Raw genomic sequence first — 20,023 nt, 5'->3', positions numbered from 1 at the left:
GGTTGGTCGGACTATGGTCTGGCAGAAACGCAACCAACTCTGGACCACATGGATTCAATTCCAACCTGAGCCCTTCCTGTGTGTGCCCATCTTAGTATCCATCTCATCATTCAGACTTTTCTATAATGAAAATATTTAATTCCTTTAAAACAAGTTCCTACTACTTGTTAATTTAGTCAACCAGTATGCTATACAATGGAATGACACCATGAAAGAAGTTGAGACATTATTTTCTGTCCTCTCTATGTGTTCTCATATGGCAGCTTCAAGAAGCCTCATTATGAACTACACTGCCATGTACTGTCAATCATTGGCGGATGTAATCATGCCAACTTTGCTCTCCACTATAGTAACAAGGCCGACGGAGTTCATACAAGTCATTTTAACTTGGACATTGAAATCCTCCCAGGCATTGTACAGCTACGGTCACCTGTTGGTAGCAGAGACTCTCTGTGTGCCTCCTTTCAAAGGCAGTGTGGGTAATCTGGGGCTGTCCACACAAAGGCACTCTTCACACACAGGGTCAGGTGAGAGGGCCAGCTGCAGCGTGCGCAGGTGAATCACATAGCAAGCATTCCACCAGCCATAGCCACCACACCACGCCCTTAACAAGCATAACTCTGAAAACCCCTGCAATCAGTGGCACTGACCATGACAACACAGTCAATATACTGCCTGCTGTAACACCTGCCTGGCTACCACAACATCCTCTGGCAGACAGAAAGCCAGCAGAAGGAAGGCTGCTGTATGGCGAAGTTACTGCAGCGCTCCTTAGAGATGATTGCTGCACAGGCCGCTCCACTCTTATCCTACACCTGACTTCGAAAGCTCAGTCAAACCCTCTCCCATGTCCCCCTGCCATTACCACTCCATCTTCACAGTCCATTTATATACTCTCCACTCAGCCCCACAGACAGACATACCAACACAGCCAGCCAAGCCTTAGAGAAGGCCCTTAGTAGGTTAACTATAACACTCCTCCACCCCCAGCAGAATCACGGACACTCACTCTCAGGTTTCCGTTCCTCTGTAGAGTCCACCAGCCCAAAAAAAGAATCTGCTGAGGAAAAATGATTCAAATATTGATGGTGTGAAAAATAGTAGTTTGTTGTAGTGGGCACACACTCCCCCCTATGCTGCTTGTTTGGAGCGAGTGGGACTGGAAATCTATAAAGAGACAACTGGTGGATCAGGTTACCCCTAAGGGGAGGGGGTAGGGGGGAGAGGGAGCGTTGGGGGGGCCGCACCGACCAAACAGAGACCAGGAACCACCAGACAGAGAGAGGGGCTGACAGAAGCTCTACGGCCAGTGCTGTTCCCCTAACTCCCCTTTCACCATGTCCCGGTCTTCATTCTATTTCTACTCCCCTCTTTTTTTAAATTCGGCTCACGAGGTCAGAGAGAGCGATCTGTCTTCCGTACTACACAGAGAAGTGGTCCTAAAAAACAGACATCTCGCCAGCGCACATCCTTAACATAGGCATCACTCCACTTTGAAGATTCCGGTAAACAGAGGGAGTCTCCACTCCACCTAGTAGATGAGGAAGGAGGGGAAAGGGTTTGCCATGACCTGGCCAAGCGTTGGAAAATCCTCTTCGTCCTCCTCTTCCTCCCTCCCTCTGCCATGAAGCATTAGGACACTAAGTCTTTCTTCGGGCTCCATGCCAGACTCATCACTACTCTCTCGTTCTCTCTGTCACTCTCACCATCCCTCTAACTTCCTGTGGAGGCTCTTAAAGAGCTACCACAACAACTCGACTTGCACACTGAGGGAGACATCCACGCAGGCCTGGAACAACTACCTGAAACAACATATAGGAATAAAAAGTCTCCCTTGTTGGGACCATGGGCTCTGCAGCCTAGCAAACTATGAATGCTTATTTCTATTGTCTTTGTTGACATGGGGTGAAAATCTGTCCCCTTTCCACCTTCAAGAAATAGCAAAAGAATTGAAACAAACTGAATCAACATAGGAGGCTCAGATCTAGTTACAGGAAAACCATATTTCCCTGGCTGTGACTAGCAGGTGAAGTCTGAAAGGCCACCCGCACAGTCTCTTTACTCTCACTGACTGCGTACATAGAGTGCTCCTCAGAGGTCAAAGGTCAGTCAGTCGATGATAGATGAGGGCGTGTGGTGGCGCCGTATGGAGGGTTGAGGCATCGCCAGTCGCCACCACATGGTTGGATAGAATAAGTGCAGCTCACCTAACACCAGGCAACTACACACCTCCTCAGTCAGACAACAGCTACTTCCTCCTGTTGTCTACATGGTCCCAGACCCGACTACAATCATTTGAAAATGCATCCTTCCTCTACTCCTTGTAAGTATTCCAAGTGTGCAAAGATCCAACATGAATTGAGAGGTGAAATCAGAAGGGTTTCACAACGCTTTCATCAATCCAGTCATGTCAGATCTGTGATCACGTCACAGGATGGTAGATACCATTTCAATGTATTAAGACTCTGCGTTTCACTGTGGTGATGTGCTCGTTAGAGCAATGCATGGGCATGAATTTAAGTCCGAACACCTACCCAAGCCCACGACGTTCAGGCCTGATTCCTTCTACCAAATTTAAGGCCCAGCCCTGCCCGAAACCAGAAATAACTTCCTCTGTTAGTAAATCCATTTGCTGCTGCTCCTCTCTGTCACTCGCTCCCTGTGCTCTGCTCATGGCGGTTCTGAGTATCCATAGCAACGGCTCCGCTTGGGCTGCTCTGCTCAATGAAGAGACATGAGAGAGCAGTTAGCTGTTAGCTACTTTTCGTCACGCTGAACTCCGACAAAACGTATTCTTTTCTGTGAAATAATCTCTCTGGTCGCGAGGTTGAAGCACTTCTGACACCATGTTATGATCTTAAACAGATATGACTGTGCTGCGCAGCACACGCAAATGGCTTCAAAATGTTAGTATACCCGTGACCTGCCCGTACTGTTGTTATTGATGAAAATAAAAAAACAGGCCGTGCCTGGCCCTAGCCTGATGTATAATGTCGGGGTCCGTCGGGCTCGGGGAGGGGAGCAGAGCTCTAGAGCTTGTCCCCTTAATTAAAGAGGAGATTACTGGTAAAAAGCTGTCACTAAAATGGAATCACATAAAAAGGCACTTACAAAGATAACAATATTTAGGTTTAACCACTTAAAATGATGGTGTCCCACATGATGAGAAAATCACAGTATGTCAGATCCGATTTACACCTTTTATTATGCAGGTGTTTATATAAGAACATGGATGGTATATAGTGCACACAGAGCACAGTAGTGCTGCCCGACCACATTATCCTCACTTGGGCCTGAATGCAGAGCAAGATACACAGGCAGAACATAGAGCGTCACTGGGCTTAGTATCATTCTGACTAACTACAGGACGTCAACAGGAGACAGCAACTCACCTCGTCCTGAGAGAGGAAGAACAGGACCTAACCTGAGTGGAGCGGACTACTGCACCCTGCTCGCCCAGAGCTCTGCTATGTTCTACAGCGGCACTGGCTGGTAATGGTGAAAGTGTGACTCACTCACTCACGGCCAGGCAAACAAACTAAAGTGGCCCTGAGTGGAGAAGAGAGGACAGTGAAGTGATGCCACCCACTCGCGTGGCAGACAGACCTTCAGGAGGGAGGGACACACCCTGGCTGAGGCTCTGGTTCCTGTCAGGCTGCATTCCGTCTGTCACTCTAGTCTCAACCTCTCTGTATAGAGCCAGGCAGGCAGGAGAGGACTGACCCCACATGTGAATCAGCAGCAGGCTGCCTCCCTGTCTGGGCATGCAGTTCACGTACAACCAGCAGCATGCATACACACTGGCGTATACGCTGCGCGAGCATAGAGCAGGGGTGCAAACTGGTGACTGTCCAAAAAGGCGATTGTTTTACATATCATTTGCATATTCTCAGAGAGTATCAAGTGCATAATACATAGTGGAATACTGTCAATACTCCTAACTTTTCAAACTACAATAGACAGAGAAAATAGTGTCCTGGGGTAGAAAAGTGGGTTGGGCTCTTTGGTCTTAGTTTATGGTTTATCATGACATGATAAATCTCAGTCTGCCCAGACAGAGTTAGGATTTGCTTATTTTCTTGAGGACATACATTTTCCAGTGGGTTTAATAAAGCAGTGCAAGGTGAAGGTCAAGGACTAGGCCTACCCATCTGCTAAATGAATTCTTAGCCAACATTAAGCACAACTCAGTCTCCTCTTAGTACAATCTGACCTGTCAGTATAACTCACACACAACTCATTTTCAAGACAATTATTTTATTATGAAGCTCAAAATGAACAGTAACAGGTTATCACTCACATCTAGCCTACACTCACCTACAGTCCACATTTTAGCTTCCTTCCTTTTAGCGTCGACTAAAACTTATGTTGCTCTTTTTCTTTGTTTAGCTGTTTCCTCAGTCTGGCCTGCTTCTCCTCCTCCACTGCAGTCTTCCTGGTCTGCTGGGCACTGGATGTTGGCTGGTAACCACCCCTTCGTCTTCATCAGGTTCTCCTGTCTCTGAGCTTTATCCTTCATTCCTGCAGTGCGGATGTTCTTAGAGTCCCTTGCTCAACTTGACATCATCTCTCTGGAACATCTGTAAGGCAGTCAGACTCCTGGACCTGTGGATATATTTGGTGGTCTGAATTGCATTGAAGGTAGCCATGTTCATGCTCTTTTGAGCTATGATGTCTCCCATCACATTAAACGAAGACTCCACCATAGGACCATGGAAGATTGAGGGAGACACTAGTAAAATCTGGTTCAGGCTCCACCACTTGATCATGTTGTCCTCACCATCCTTGTAAGGGGGAAGGGTAGAGTCCACATTAAACTTCACGACTTCCAGTGGAAGCTGAAATTCGGGTGGAACTGGGTGGTCCATCATCCTAGCAAGCCGCTTCAACAGGATGCCAGTCTGAATGGCCTCTCACCACTGGGTCGTGTGCAGAGAGCAATTGCAGGGTCATGCTGTCCAGGGGCATTTTCTTCTGCATGTAGGCTGCAGTTGTCATGTATGCAGTTTTCACCGCGTTAAGAAACTTCTGCACCATCTGGAAAACATTATGACAAAATAGATTGTAAATGAAAACATCTGACCCAGCGAAAAAGTGTTTTAAGTTTAATTTCTCATTATTATTATACATTTACTAACAGGGTGTCCTGGATGTTCTGCCTTAGGTTTCTCAGACACTGGTCCAACATACAATTCTCTGGAAGGCAGCATCTTGTCAATGAAGTCCATCTCCATGAGCTTCTTGGGTGTGGTGTGGAGATGCTCAGCCTTGAGGAAGCATGCCATGAAAGTGGTGATCACTTCAAGCTGCTTGTCATGCAGCTTGTGTACAACGGTTTGGCTGCCCTGTGAATTAATTATGGCATGTTAAAGGAAAATTCTACTATTTTATGACCACTCAGAGAGATGGTTTGCAGTTAAGGGCAAATGCTCTGCTAATATGTCCTTCTAACTGATGAGACCCAGAGAGTAGGCCTAGTATATACATTTTTTTTTATCCAATAGGAATTTAGAATTCACTTAAAATGTGAAAATACGCACCTGGGAAACCATAACGTACTCCTTCAACATGGGAAGCAGACAGTAGTGCAGCTCTCGAACCAGATCTTCTTCACCACGTTGCAATGAAACATGTGCCTACAAAACCATGTAAGCCCACTTACAGAGCGTTGGACCTGGTAGCCTGTCAACCTGTGACCAACCAAGTTTCTCCAAAACAACATCTGATACAGTACCTTTGCTGATTTGTAAACTCAGGACCATGGGACAATCACCCGAGCCTGGCTGTGCCTGGCTCACCAGCATTATGCCATTAGTCACCACTAACCTTACATGGCCTTTCAATAGACAAATCAAAAACGCACTAGCAAAATCCTGACTTCCCATACCCCCCAAACTATCTACCTCCATACTAGCACTGCTGCCGTGTGCCATCTCCTTCTTCCCACAAACCAAAGTGACAGCTATCCCTGGCAGTGCATTAGTTTAGTGGGGCACACTGAGCACCTCATTGGATAAAATACATACATTAAAGCAGGTTATGAAAGCTAGTGGCATAGATACAAAAGTAAACACAGACACCCCACCACCCTCTTCAAACACACACCTGGCAGTTATTTGGGGATTAAGGTCAATACAAGGTCAGTAGCATACAGTGTCCCCGCTCCCACACACATACGTGCACACAAATAGATTGAGTTGTTTTAATTAAATGTCTTTGCACTTTCCTAGCCATGCAAATGCCTCAAAAATGTTAATACACCATGTACCACAATGTGAGATGGCATGTATGATTCCACTATATAAATGTAAAATCACACAAAATAAGCGGTAGGAAACATTTCCAACAAATCGATGACTATAAACTTTCATACTAATCACCACCAATCTGATGTAAAAAGGATGAGTAATTCCCCCAATTTGATGTGTTCAAAACGTGAGCTTGTGTAATGTAATTGTCCACATCAAGGAAAATAGCATATATAAAATGATTTAATATGGCAAAAATGATTCCATATTTTAATTCAGGATGATAGTAAATGACGCAAAGTCGCAAACTTTTACAATAATCACATATTTCTCACTACATTTTCCATTTAGACTTAAAACATGCTCGTGTTTTGAAATGATTTACTATGTACTTTGATGATCACATTATTGATATTTTGTTTAAATGGATTTGATTAGCCTGTGTTTTTTTTGGAGAATTCTCGTATAGCATTCATTGTTTGTCACGTCACCTACTGTTATGCACAATTTAACCGAGTGCTCTAGAAAGAGTTCCCATTGTGACTACGCAGCAGCCCGTGAATTAGCCCTCCCTACAAAGAGCGGAACAGGCGGGAGCTTGACAGCCCGCCGTTCCGCTCTGTGGACAACGAATCCCATTGTTAAGGGCAGAGACACAAGCATCCCGTCACTATATCCAGTATCTCTGGTGGTGATCACACAGGGAGAAGATCTGTTCGCGCCTCTCTTTTATAGTTCAATGGGTGATACACTGCGTCGGCGCACTTTGTGAGCCCCCACCACCACAAAAGTTATTTTTATGGTTCTACACAATTCACGTGGATTACCTATTTGGAGCTCGAAACTGTAAATATCGTCAAAAAGTGACGAGTTTGCATCCCTGATACAGGGACTGTGATGAACATATGCTCACACACTCTCATTCATTCATTCATTCATTCACTGGGCATTGGCTCATGAAGAGTTGCAGAGAGAAGGCATGAACAAGAATCGATGACATCCCTCTGCTCTCTTCCAACCATGCTGGTACCAGCATTCACTACTAAACACACTCCCACATCACACCACTCACAAGTTAGCATGAAGGTTAGATGGAGGGTTATGGATAGAGACTATGTGGGAAGATTTCAGGTATTCGTAATTAAACACTTACCCTTGAGCAGAGGCAGGGGCGTGAGCTCGATGGGTTTGCCCTGAGACCGGAACTGGGACGAACTCTGCGACCGCTTTTGCTTGGCCTTCCTGACAGACTTCCGTGAAAATCCGTCCACTTTGTCCACAGATGGAGGTGTGGTGGCTGCCGAGGACATAGCCCTGCTGTAGGAGGGGAGATAATAACAAGTTGTAAGTCTCTGCTTAACATGTAGCAACACATAAAAAAACACAAGACAGTGTGCATGTGCAAGTACACTACATGACCAAAAGTATGTGGACACCTGCTCATCGAACATCTCATTCCAAAATCATGGGCATTAATATGGAGTTGGTCCCCCCCTTTACTGCTGTAACAGTATCCACTCTTCTGGGAAGCCTTTCCACTAGATGTTGGAACATTGCTGAGGGGACTTGCTTCCATTCAGCCACAAGAGCATTAGTGAGGTTGGGCACTGATGATGGGCGATTAGGCCTGGCTCGCAGTCGGCATTCCAATTCACCCCAAAGGTGTTTGGGGTTGAGGTCAGGGCTCTGTGCAGGCCAGTCAAGTTCTTCCACACAGATTTCAACAAACCATTTCTGTATGGACCTCGCTTAGTGCATGGGGGCATTGTCATGCTCAAACAGGAAAGCACAGAATTGTCTAGAATGTCATTGTATGCTATAGCGTAAAAAACTCCCTTCACTGGAACTAAGGGGCCTAGCCTGAACCATGAAAAACAGCCCAGACCATTATTCCTCCTCCACCTAACTTTACAGTTGGCACTTTGCATTGGAGCAGGTAGCGTTCCCCTGGCATCCACCAAACCCAGTTTAATCTGTAAGACTGCCAGATGGTGAAGCGTGGTTCATCAGTCCAGATAATGCGTTTCCACTGCTCCAGAGTCCAATGGTGGCAAACTTTACACGACTCCAGCTGACGCTTGGTATTGCGCATGGTGATCTTAGGCTTGTGTGCAGCTGCTTGGCCATGGAAACCAATTTTATGAAGCTCCCAACAAACAGTTATTGTGCTGAGGTTGCTTCCAGAGGCAGTTTGGAACTCGGTACTGAGTGTTTGTTTTTGTATTTATTATGGATCCCCATTAGCTGCTGACTCTTCCTGGGGTCCAGCAAAATTATACACCCTACGCGCTTCAGCGGTCCTGTTCTGTGAGCTTGTGTGGCCTACCACTTCACAGCTGAGCCATTGTTGCTCCTAGACATTTCCACTTCACAATAACAGCACTTCCAGTTGACTGGGGCATCTCTAGCAGGGCAGAAATTTGACGAACTGACTTGTTGGAAAGGTGGCATCCTATGACGGTGCCACGTTGAAAGTCACTGAGCTCTTCAGTAAGGCCATTCTACTGCTAATGTTTGTCTATGGAGATTGCATGGCGGTGTCCTTGATTTTATACACCTGTCAGCAACAGGTGTGGCTGAAATAGCCAAATCCTCTCATTTAAAAGTATATATATATATATATACATATATATACACACACACAAAAGTATGTCCACGCCATACCTACATGCACACACAACAGCACCACCCACAACAATGCTGCTAGTGAGGCTGAAAGCTGTCATTTGAGTGCAGACACTCTTGTGCTGAGAGGAAGCTAAGGAAATGTCCAGTGATGTGTGTGCTACTGATTATGCCTCAGTCATTGATTAGGAGCACCAGGAGGGGAAGCCAGAAAGACACTGTACACAACCAACAGCCTGCTGCTCACAACAACCAACCGCCTGCTCACAAACACTAATAAGAGAATACCAACTTTACTGCACTACATCAATTTGTTTTATTATTTAACCTATTTAACTAGGCGAGTCAGTTAAGAACAAATTCTTATTTACAATGACTGACTACGCTGGCCCAAATTGTGCGCCGCCCTATGAGACTCCCAATCACGGGCGATTGTGATACAGCCTAAACCAAAATGGCGCATATGCACCGCCTTTAATCCACCAATTTAGGCAATTCCTAATTGGATTACTACGGGTCTCAGACTCTGTGTGTGTAATAAGAAGTAACCCACAGCATAGCGGAGCGAGGGACAGCATTGACAGAGACGGGGTGCAGCAGGGTTAACAAGAATCCATCCATCAGGTCAAATTCATCCAACGTCTAATACATTATAACTGGTCAAGGGACAGGCAGGGAGAGACAGCGAATAGCAAGCATACTAAAGACATTCAGCCCTGAAACTAGACACACAATCATGTCATGTAGTCTGCCCTGAGAATATGGGTGGCATTGTTAGCTATGGCTTTATCAGCCTGTTTACTGACCCATGGGTGAAATAGTTAAATCAGATGGTCGTAACTCTCGTTCCTACTGCTTACTTGCATAGCCACGCAGGTCTGTTACCATAGCAAAACAAAATCTAGAAAGCACAAACAAGTCCTTTTCCGCAGAAAAATATTGTGATAGTTTGACATTGAAAACTGGACAGGCCTATTCAAATATTATACAAAGTGAGTCCCTGGAGCTAGAGAACATGCTACAAAAGCCTACAAAAAGCCATGCAAACACCACCTGCCACCATGCAGTGGAGACTTAGGCTACAGCCGATGTAAACCCAAGCACACAGCGGTGCATGCTATTCCACATTACAATCACCTGTGCAGTGGCACTAGAGTCCACACATATCAGCATCAGTCCTTAGTGCTCACTCACTGACCAAACAACAAGCCCTAATGGTTGAGGCATGGGTGCTGCTGCTGCTTCACAGCACAAAGCCATTCCCCTCCCATGCTTCTTACATAAGTGACCAGATGACATCCACACAGGCTGGGGGGGATTAAAGACAGAGGGAGAACACACAGAGAGCAACAGAGGGAGAGAGAGCAACAGAGAGAGAGGGAGCATGGGGAAGAGAGCAACTCTACAGGAAGTTAACAAATATCAGCAGGCCCAAGAAAGCTCCTCTTATTACCAGCCAGGGAGCTGGAGAAGAACAAATCACAAACACAGAAAAGAAACAGAGGGAGGGAAACACTTAACACAGGAGCGAAAGGATGGACAGAATTGATGAGGGGATCAAGCAGATGTGCCATACTGCAAACTCCCTATTAACCTCCTCCCCAGCATAGCTTCAGGTTTTATTTGTCACATGCACAGTGCAAGCCCTTCCCAACAGTGCAGTATTCAAAAACAAAATAGTATAACAAAAACACAAGCAATAACACATAAGCAGAATACATTTTTTTTTTAATGTAAGCAATATATAGGGTCAGTGGCAGTACCACATTTAAAATGTACAGGGAATCTGATACTGGAGTAGTTGAGGGAAATATGTACATGTAGGCAGGGATTGGGATAAAGTGACTGGTTGCAGGATAAAAAATAAACAGTATGGCAGCAACATAAGTGGTGGGTAGTGCATATATGTGAGTGTGTGTTCAAGTAAGTGTGTGTGCAAAAGTGTCAGTGTGATAGGTGGATATATACTGAACAGAAATATAAACACAACATGGTCTCATGATTTATGAGCTGAAATAAAATACATTTTCCAGAAGCACAAAAAGAAAAGCTTATTTCTCTTAAATGTGGTGCACAAATTTGATTTCTCATTTTCTAAGAAAATCAATCCACCTGACAAGCTTGGCATATCAAGAACCTGATTAAACAGCATGATCACAATAAAAGGCCACTCTAAAGTGTGCAGTTTTGTCACAACACAATGCCACAAAGTCTCACGCTTTGAGGGAGCGTGCAATTGGCATGCTGACTGCAGGAATGTTCACCAGAGCTGTTGCCAGAGAATGTAATGTTAATTTCTCTACCATAAGCCACCTCCAATGTAATTTTAGAGAATTTGGCAGTATGTCGAACCGGCCTCACACCCGCAGACCTTTTGTAACCATACCAGCCTAGGAACTCCACATCCGGCTTCTTCACCTGCGGGATCGTCTGAGACCAGCCACTGGGACAGCTGATGAAACTGAGGCGTATTTCTGTCTGTAATATAGCCCTTTTGTGGGGAAAAACTCATTCTGATTGGCTGGGCCTGGCTCCCCAGTGGGCCTATGCCCAGTCATGTGCAATCCATAGATTAAGGCCTAATGAATATTTCAATTGACTGATTTCCTTATATGAACTGTAACTCAGTAAAATCTTAGAAATTGTTGCATGTTGCGTTTACATTTTTGTTCAGTGTACATGTAAACCGGTGCGCAAAGGACCTGAAAATAGGACCTGCTTACTATGGCTAAATAAAACTAAAATCGAGAACGTTTCTGGGAAAGGAAGTGCTATCGTGATTAAAACTGAGGATAGGCGTTTACCAGAGGTCCGGACTTTTCCTAGTGAAGAAAGTATACTGAATCATGAGAACTGACGGGTGATATATAATTATGACCCAGTCAGTTCCTGATAGTCTATAATGATTGCACAGAGCTCAGGCACATCATAAAACAAGGCAATCCCATAATGCACCAAGCCCAAACTGACAGGCACCCAGAGAAGGCTGATAAGGGGAACAGTGACTAAGACTTGGGCTATATTACAGTCAGGCACATGGCATAGGCACTTACTCCCATCATAAATACAGGGGACTTTGGATGCTAAGTTATCTTGTCTGGGATATGATGTTTACCTTCCTCAATGTGACATTCAAAACCCTTCAGAATGACCCGGTGGGACACATGAAAATTGTGTGTACACACGCACGCTCACTCAAACACAAACGAGAGACAAACACTGGCACACACCTGTGCATCCACTCCAGCAAGATTGGCAGGATGCTTAAATCACAATCATGTACACCTACAGTGTGAATAAAATGTTCAACATGATTCACTGGGTTTATGCATTTTCTAAGAAAAACATGGTTTGCAGAAATAACACCAACAAAAAAAAACCTTCAAATGAAATCTCAATGAAGCCACCCTTTTCTGTATGCTTTCATAAACAAAATAAAGACCACACCAAATATGCCACTGGAGAACATCTGGTCAAGGACTCTAATAGTACACACTGGTTGTCAAAATCTTCATTCCAAACGGCAAGGCTCAGAAATGTCACAGTATTCCTCAACCAAACAGGGCCAATGTATGTATGTATGTATGATGATTACATTTCCTCTGAACCTGACCTTCTGGGCAAGCCTCCACAAGAACAAATGGATTAATTTTAACATTATGCACATCTAGGAAACCCTTGGTTAGTTAGCCCACAAACTTCTATTAAAACCGGGTTAACCACGATTGTTGATTCAAATGCACCGATAAATATTAAAATACGCATGGGTAAAATTAAACTAACTAGCTATAAAACAAATACCTATTAAAAACCAATCTAGCTAGGAACAATTATTTGTTCACATGGACCTGCCAATTGCCCCATGCTTTCTTTGGTGGAACATGGTTTGATAACAAATTAGATGAAGCACACCCTGACCACAACATAATGACTGCATTCGCCTGTCAGCTGGAAACCGAATGTAAATTCTCTCCATCTCTAGTGAGAGCGTGAAAACATATGCTAATCCATATGCATCTCAAAGATACCTAGCTAACGACCTTTGTTGAGACATTCCGTCAACACCAATGCAATGTAACGTAACGCAATGCAAGTGTTGACGGTTGTATTGCTATAATAATAACTAGTGGATAGCATAGGCGCAGCATCAACTCTATTTATCTTGAACAAACACGTATAGCTAGCGAAGTCAAGATCACAGTAATTGGTGCTAACGTTAGCAACCTAGCCATCCGACATTTCCACCTAAAACAAGCGTCCTCTTCAGTGTTTGTCGTTAGCTAGCTGTACTTACAATATACTGTTTTGGTCTTAACACAATATAATTTAATACCGGTAATATTGGTAGTAATATGAGTAAAATATAAGATTATCGTTATTTAATGGCTAGTAACGACAGAAAGTGAGCTAACGGTTAGCCAGCTGTGATGATGTTGGGTCGTTCGCTAGCTAACGTTACCTATCTAGCTAGCTAAATTCGTCAGCCAGTCATAGCTAGGTAGCTAACTAATGTTAGCGAGTTACATGAACGTTGCAGGAATGAGTACTGTGTGTGTTACATAACGTTGTATAGCCATCTAGCATTTAAAACTATTTAATTTAGCAAAAATATGTATTCTAATATGTATTCTACTGACATCAAGTTGTGAAAACGAGCTCAACATTAATCCCACACATCTCTCGATATGGATACTAGCTAGCTTCTAATGCTAACTAGAACCACACGTACCCGAAACAAGATAGCTGCAGACGAACGAGAATGAGCCGTATCGTACATTACCTTGATCCTCTGAGGCTCTGTGGTTCGAAACGAAGACGGTGGCAAGTAGTTATCCTGTATTAGACGATATTAAACTAAAATGCTTCCAATCCCGTACAAGTAGCCTCTCGCAAGTAGCGGAAAAAACACCAGAAAAGGCTATCTTGGCCTTTATTAGACAGCCAAACCCACGAGCACCTTTTACCTTCTAACGAAATAATCCTCCGAGTCCCATTAATAACAAAATACGGATGTATAAAAATATTAAGCTGAGTCAATCACATTCCCTAGTTATGAAGGAAATCACTTGTTTACATCACACCTCTGTACTTTAGGTTAATTTTCTTTTGACAGTGTTTTATTTGGGGTAATCTCTTTTCACCCTATTGTCAATATTACTGGGCTGAGTCCATGGCACACAAAACAGAGATACAACTAACCGTGATGCTCGGTTTCGACCTAAAGACGATGGTGATTGGTCGGTTTGAAAGACGTAATGGATGGGGTTGGATGTTCGACAACGTCCATCATTGTGCGAGTTGAGACGCTCATAGAGATGAATAAAAACAGGTAGGTTGAAGAGCATGGGACCAGGAAAGAGATTGGGTAGAAAACGAGATGGGAATCTCGAATCCTCCCCATATGGAATGAAGCTAAACCTGTCCAAGGCCCAACCAACCCTGATTTATGTTCATCCGCACTGAAGGATGGTTTTGAACAGGCAAACACTAGCTACTTCTCTCAAATCAAATACAATTAATTGTATTGGTCACATACACATATTTAGCAGATGTTATTGTGAATGTAGCGAAATGCTTGCGTTCCTAGATCCAACAGTGCAGTAGTATCTAGCAATTCACAACAATACACACAAATGGAATTAAGAAATATGTAAATATTAGGACGAGCAATGTCGGAGTGGCATTGACTAAAACACAGTAGAATAGAAAGCAGTATATGAAATGAGTAAAGCAGTATGTAAACGTTATTAATTAAAGTGACTAGTGTTCCATTATTAAAGTGACCAGTGATTCCATATCTATGTAAATTCAGCAAAAAAAGAAACATCCCCTAACTGTTAACTGTGTTAATTTTCAGCAAACTTAACATGTGTAAATATTTGTATGAACATAATAAGATTCAACAACTGAGACATAAACTGAACAAGTTCCACAGACATGTGACTAACAGAAATTGAATAATGTGTCCCTGAACAAAGGGGGGTTCAAAATCGAAAGTAACAGTCAGTATCTGGTGTGGCCACCAGCTGCATTAAGTACTGCAGTGCATCTCCTCCTCATGGACTGCACTAGATTTGACAGTTCTTGCTGTGAGGTGTTACACCACTCTTCCACCAAGGCACCTGCAAGTTCCCAGACATTTCTGGGGGGAATGGCCCTAGCCCTCACCCTCCGATCCAACAGGTCCCAGACGTGCTCAATGGGACTGAGATCCGGGCTCTTCGCTGGCCATGGCAGAACACTGACATTCCTGTCTTGCAGGAAATCATGCACAGAATGAGCAGTATGGCTGGTGGCATTGTCATGCTAGAGGGTCATGTCAGGATGAGCCTGCAGGAAGGGTACCACATGAGGGAGGAAGATGTCTTCCCTGTAATGCACAGCGTTGAGATTGCCTGCTATGACAACAAGCTCAGTCCGATGATGCTATGACACACTGCCCCAGACCATGACAGACCCTCCACCTCCAAATCGATCCCGCTCCAGAGTACAGGCCTCGGTGTAACGCTCATTCCTTCGACGATAAACGTGAATCTGATCATCACCCCTGGTGAGACAAAACCGCGGCTCGTCAGTGAAGAGCACTTTTTGCCAGTCCTTATCTGGTCCAGCGACGATGGGTTTGTGCCCATAGGCGACGTCATTGCCGGTGATGTCTGGTGAGGACCTGCCTTACAATAGGCCTACAAGCACTCAGTCCAGCCTCTCTTCGCCTATTGCGGACAGTCTGAGCACTGATGGAGGGATTGTGCGTTCCTGGTGTAACTCTGGCAGTTGTTGTTGCCATCCTGTACCTGTCCCGCAGGTGTGATGTTCGGATGTATTGATCCTGTGCAGGTGTTGTTACACATGGTCTGCCACTGCGAGGAAGATCCGCTGTCCATCCTGTCTCCCTGTAGCGCTTTCTTAGGCGTCTCACAGTACGGACATTGCAATTTATTGCCCTGGCCACATCTGCAGTCCTCATGCCTCCTTGCAGTATGCCTAAAGCATGTTCATGCAGATGAGCAGGGACCCTGGGTATCTTTCTTTTGGTGTTTTTCAGAGTTAGTAGAATGGCCTCTTTAGTGTCCTAAGTTTTCATAAATGTGACCTTAATTGCCTACTGTCTGTAAGCTGTTAGTGTCTTAACGACTGTTCCACAGATTAATTGTTAATGGTTCATTGAACAAGCATGGGAAACAGTGTTTAAACCCTTTATAATGAAGATCTGTGAAGTTGAAAAACAGGGTCCTGAAAAAGGGACGTTTCTTTTTTTGCTCAGTTTATTTAGGGGCAGCAGCCTCTAAGGTGCAGGTTGAGTATTTTTATTTACAATGACGGCCAAACCCGGACGACGCTGGGCCAATTGAGCGCCACCCTATGGGATTCCCAATCACGGCCGGATGTGATACAGCCTGGATACGAACCAGGGACTGTAGTGACACCTCCTGCACTGAGATGCACTGCTGTGCCACAGTAACCGGGTGGGAACCTGCTAGTGATGGCTATTTAACATTCTGATGGCCTTGAGATAGAAGCTGTTTTTCAGTTTCCTGTACTGACCTCACCTTCTGGATGCTCGTGGGGTAAACAGGCTGTCGATCGGGTGGCTAGGGTGGTTGATGTCCTTGATGATGATCTTTTTGGCCTTCCTGTGACATTGGGTGCTGTCGGTGTCCTGGAGGGAAAGCAGTGTGCCCCCGGTGATGCATTGGGCAGACCGCACCACCCTCTGGAGAGCCCTGCGGTTGCGGGTGGTGGAGTTGCCGTACCAGGTGGTGATACAGTCAGAGAGGATGCTCTCAATTGTGCATGTGTAAAAGTTTGTGAGGGTCTTAAAGGCCAAGCCAAATTTCTTCAGCCTCCTGTGGTTGAATAGGCGCTATTGCACCTTCCTCACCACACTGTCTGTGTGGGTGTACCATTTCAGATTGTCAGTGATGTGTACGCTGAGGAACTTGAAGCTTTTCACCTTCTCCCCAATGTGGATAGGTGTGTGCTTCCCTCTGCTGTTTCCTGAAGTCCAGTGTGAGGTTATTTTCCTGGCACCACTCCGCCAGGACCCTCACCTCCTCCCTGTAGGCTGTCTCATCATTGTTGGTAATCAGACCTACTACTGTTGTGTCATCTGTAAACTTGATGATTGAGTTGGAGGCGTGCGTGGCCACACAGTCATTGGTGAACAGGGAGTACAGGAGTGGGCTGAGCACGCAGTGTGCAGTACGATGGCGATTGCATCGTCTGTGGATCTATTGGGGCGGTATGCAAATTGAAGGGGGTCTAGAGTGTCAGGTAAGGTAGAAGTGATATGATCCTTAACTAGCCTCTCAAAGCACTTCATGATGACAGATGTGAGTGTTACAGGTCGATAGTCATTTAGTTCAGTTACCTTTTGCTTTCTTGAGTACAGGAACAATTGTGGACATCTTGAAGCAAGTGGGGACAGCAGACTGGGATAGGGAGAGATTGAATATGTCCCTAAACACAAATGAGATTGAATATGTCCGTCTCGGTTTCCCATTAATTCTATTATTTAAATAGCACACACACATTACGGATAGAAGGCGAGGATTTACAATAACAGTTGGCTCTATTTATCCACTGAGATTAAATGATCTTTTTTCAGAAAATGCACCGCATCAACTGTTACATAATAAATACAGAAATAGTACGGATAAGAATAATACCTCAAAAACAGATTGGCAATTAGTGAAAATATTAAAACAAATTACAGCTCTGAAATTGAAAATATACAAGCATTTGTTATCGGAGTTGATTTTCAACAGTGACACTGTGCAGTAGCTATAGTATTTAATAGCTATAGCATTGGGAAGGTCTTCAGACCACTTCCCTTTTTCCACATTTTGTTACGTTACAGCCTTATTCTAAAATTGATTACATTTATTTAAAAAAATCCTAATCTACACATAATAATACCCCAAAATGACAAAGCAAAAACAGGTTTAAATCTTTTTTTGCAAATGTATTAAAAATAAAAAACTGAAATACCTTATTTATATAAGTATTCAGACCCTTTGCTATGAGACTCGAAATTGAGCTCAGGTGCATCCTGTTTCCATTGATCATCCTCGAGGTGTTTTTACAACTTGAATGGAGTCCACCTGTGGTAAATTCAATTGATTGGACAGGATTTGGAAAGGCACACACCTGTCTATTTAAGGTCCCATAGTTGACAGTGCATGTCAGAGCAAAAACCAAGCCATGAGGTCGAAGGAATTGTCCGTAGAGCTCCGAAACAGGATTGTGTCGAGGCACAGATCTGGGGAAGGGTACCAAAAAATGTGTGCAGTATTGAAAGTCCCCAAGAACACAGTGGCCTCCAAGGGTCTTTTCACAGTCCCCAGGTCCAGAACAAATTCACAGAATCGTACAGTATTATACAGAGCCATGAGTGCATGGAACTCCCTACCATCTTTTATAGCGCAAGTGAACAGAAAAACCTGGTTTAAAAAAACAAATAAAGCAAACACCTTATGGCATAACGTCTCTCCCCAAATGACCTACTTTTTGTGTGTATGTACTGACATGTATATGTAACTGATAGATGCACACGCACCCACACACACTACATGTTAATGTTTTTCAATGTACAGTATGTAAATTGTAAAGTCTTTTGTCTGTAATGTCTTATTTCGTTGTGTCAGATCCCAGTTAGACTAGCTTTCGCCACTGGTGTCGTCTTATGGGGATCCTAATAAAACAAATAAATTGCCTCGATTCGGCAGTTTCGTCCAGAACACAATGGTATTTGTAGTTCTTTATGATAGCCACATTAGCAGCTATTTAGCATTTCATTTTCTGTGGGTAAATACAGGCAAATATATTGATACAAGTCACCTTGTCCTAGAGAGATTTACACAATTATCAAAACGTCACTCCAGGGTAAGCCTACACGACACTCAACCTTTATTTTAAGAGTTTCTAAAATTAATGATAGAAAAATGATTGGAACAAACTCCCTGTTTGACTGCTATGTTTTATGGGTATTATGACTCATACTGTGGTATTCTAATGGGAATATTGTTAGACCAGAAGTTGCACCATTATTTCTTTCAGCTTTGGTCGTCTTGAAACTGTTCAGCCCCAAAATGATTTTTTGTTGTTGTTGTAGTGAAATAATCAATATAGACAAGATCATTGAATCATTGTTACATAAAGTGTGTGTGTGGGGGAGTGGTGGGTGGTGTGTCAGGTCGATCATACTTGACTGCTAATCTAATTAAAATAGGATGCTTATGATGAAACTGATATTAGCGGACTGACTGATAAATATAACGCTACAAAGATATTAGCACATAACAAAAAAAATGTATTACCTTGATTTTCCAACTCATGTACAATGTACAATTAATGAAAAAGAGACATTGACACACCACAGGAAGCAGCTGGCACAGTAAACCTAATGAATGGAAAGCTCATCTCTGCCCTGAAGACTTTGAAATTGAACCCCATAAACACTCAACCTGTCTCAGGACTGCATGTGAGGGAACATACAGTACATACACAGCAGAGTCCCTGCACAGAAACTGCCATGTGATTCCACTCTGTGCCATATGAGTGGAATGAAAGCTACTCCTCTGAATATGAAGAAGTACTGAGTGATCCGGTTCTGAACCCTGGCCTTTGTGACCACTGAGTATGTTAATTAGGTGACAGGAAGGTATGCTTTAGATCAGCTAGCATTAGTATTGTCACGCACTGACCATAGAGAGCCTTTTATTCTCTATGTTGGTTAGGTCAGGGTGTGACTAGGATGGGTTATCTAGGTTGTTTTATGTCTATGTTGGCCTGGTATGGTTCCCAATCAGAGGCAGCTGTTTATCGTTATCTCTGATTGGGGATCATATTTAGGTAGCCATCTCCCCACTGGTTTTTGTGAGATCTTGTTTTGAGTTAGTGCATGTAGCACCTCTGAAGTCACGGTTCGTTGTTTCTTTATTTGTTTTGTTCAAAGTTTTGCTTAATAAAATATGTGGAACTCAGAGCACGCTGCGCCTTGGTCTGTCTCTCCACACAATTGTGACAGAAGATCCCACCACAACAGGACCAAACAGCGTGCCCAGGAGGAGAGTGTATCCTGGACTTGGGAGGAAATCCTGGCAGGACAGGATCGCCTTCCTTGGCAGGAGCAGCAGACGCAAGGAGAG

The 20,023-nt window shown here is 44.0% G+C and overlaps 1 protein-coding gene and 1 long non-coding RNA gene across 3 annotated transcripts in view; both read right to left on the bottom strand.

Annotated features, from left to right (window-relative positions):
• The window catches only part of ppp2r5eb (protein phosphatase 2, regulatory subunit B', epsilon isoform b), a 38,854-nt gene extending 24,772 nt beyond the window's left edge, over positions 1 to 14,082 (bottom strand). Inside the window, exons 1-2 of one of the 2 annotated variants that reach the window (XM_014190090.2) lie at positions 13,654 to 14,082; positions 7,402 to 7,565 (exon numbers count right to left, since the gene is read on the bottom strand). In XM_014190090.2, the coding sequence (XP_014045565.1) occupies positions 7,402 to 7,558 (157 nt within the window). In that variant the 5' untranslated portion in view covers positions 7,559 to 7,565; positions 13,654 to 14,082. Of the gene's footprint in view, positions 1 to 1,009; positions 1,214 to 7,401; positions 7,566 to 13,653 lie in introns of those variants that run through there. The other variant, XM_014190102.2, reaches the window with a different exon arrangement.
• Positions 4,241 to 7,392, bottom strand: LOC123742425 (uncharacterized). The gene is made up of 2 exons (XR_006769564.1): positions 5,139 to 7,392; positions 4,241 to 5,037 (listed from the first exon to the last, which is right to left on the bottom strand). It is a non-coding gene; the product is annotated as an uncharacterized lncRNA (long non-coding RNA).
• Positions 14,083 to 20,023: the final 5,941 nt, after the last annotated feature.

This window comes from Salmo salar, chromosome ssa01 (assembly GCF_905237065.1).
Source record: "Salmo salar chromosome ssa01, Ssal_v3.1, whole genome shotgun sequence".
Taxonomy (NCBI): Eukaryota; Metazoa; Chordata; class Actinopteri; order Salmoniformes; family Salmonidae; genus Salmo; species Salmo salar.
Note: the sequence above shows the minus strand (reverse complement) of the source record. Positions and strands in the feature narration are given on the sequence as shown.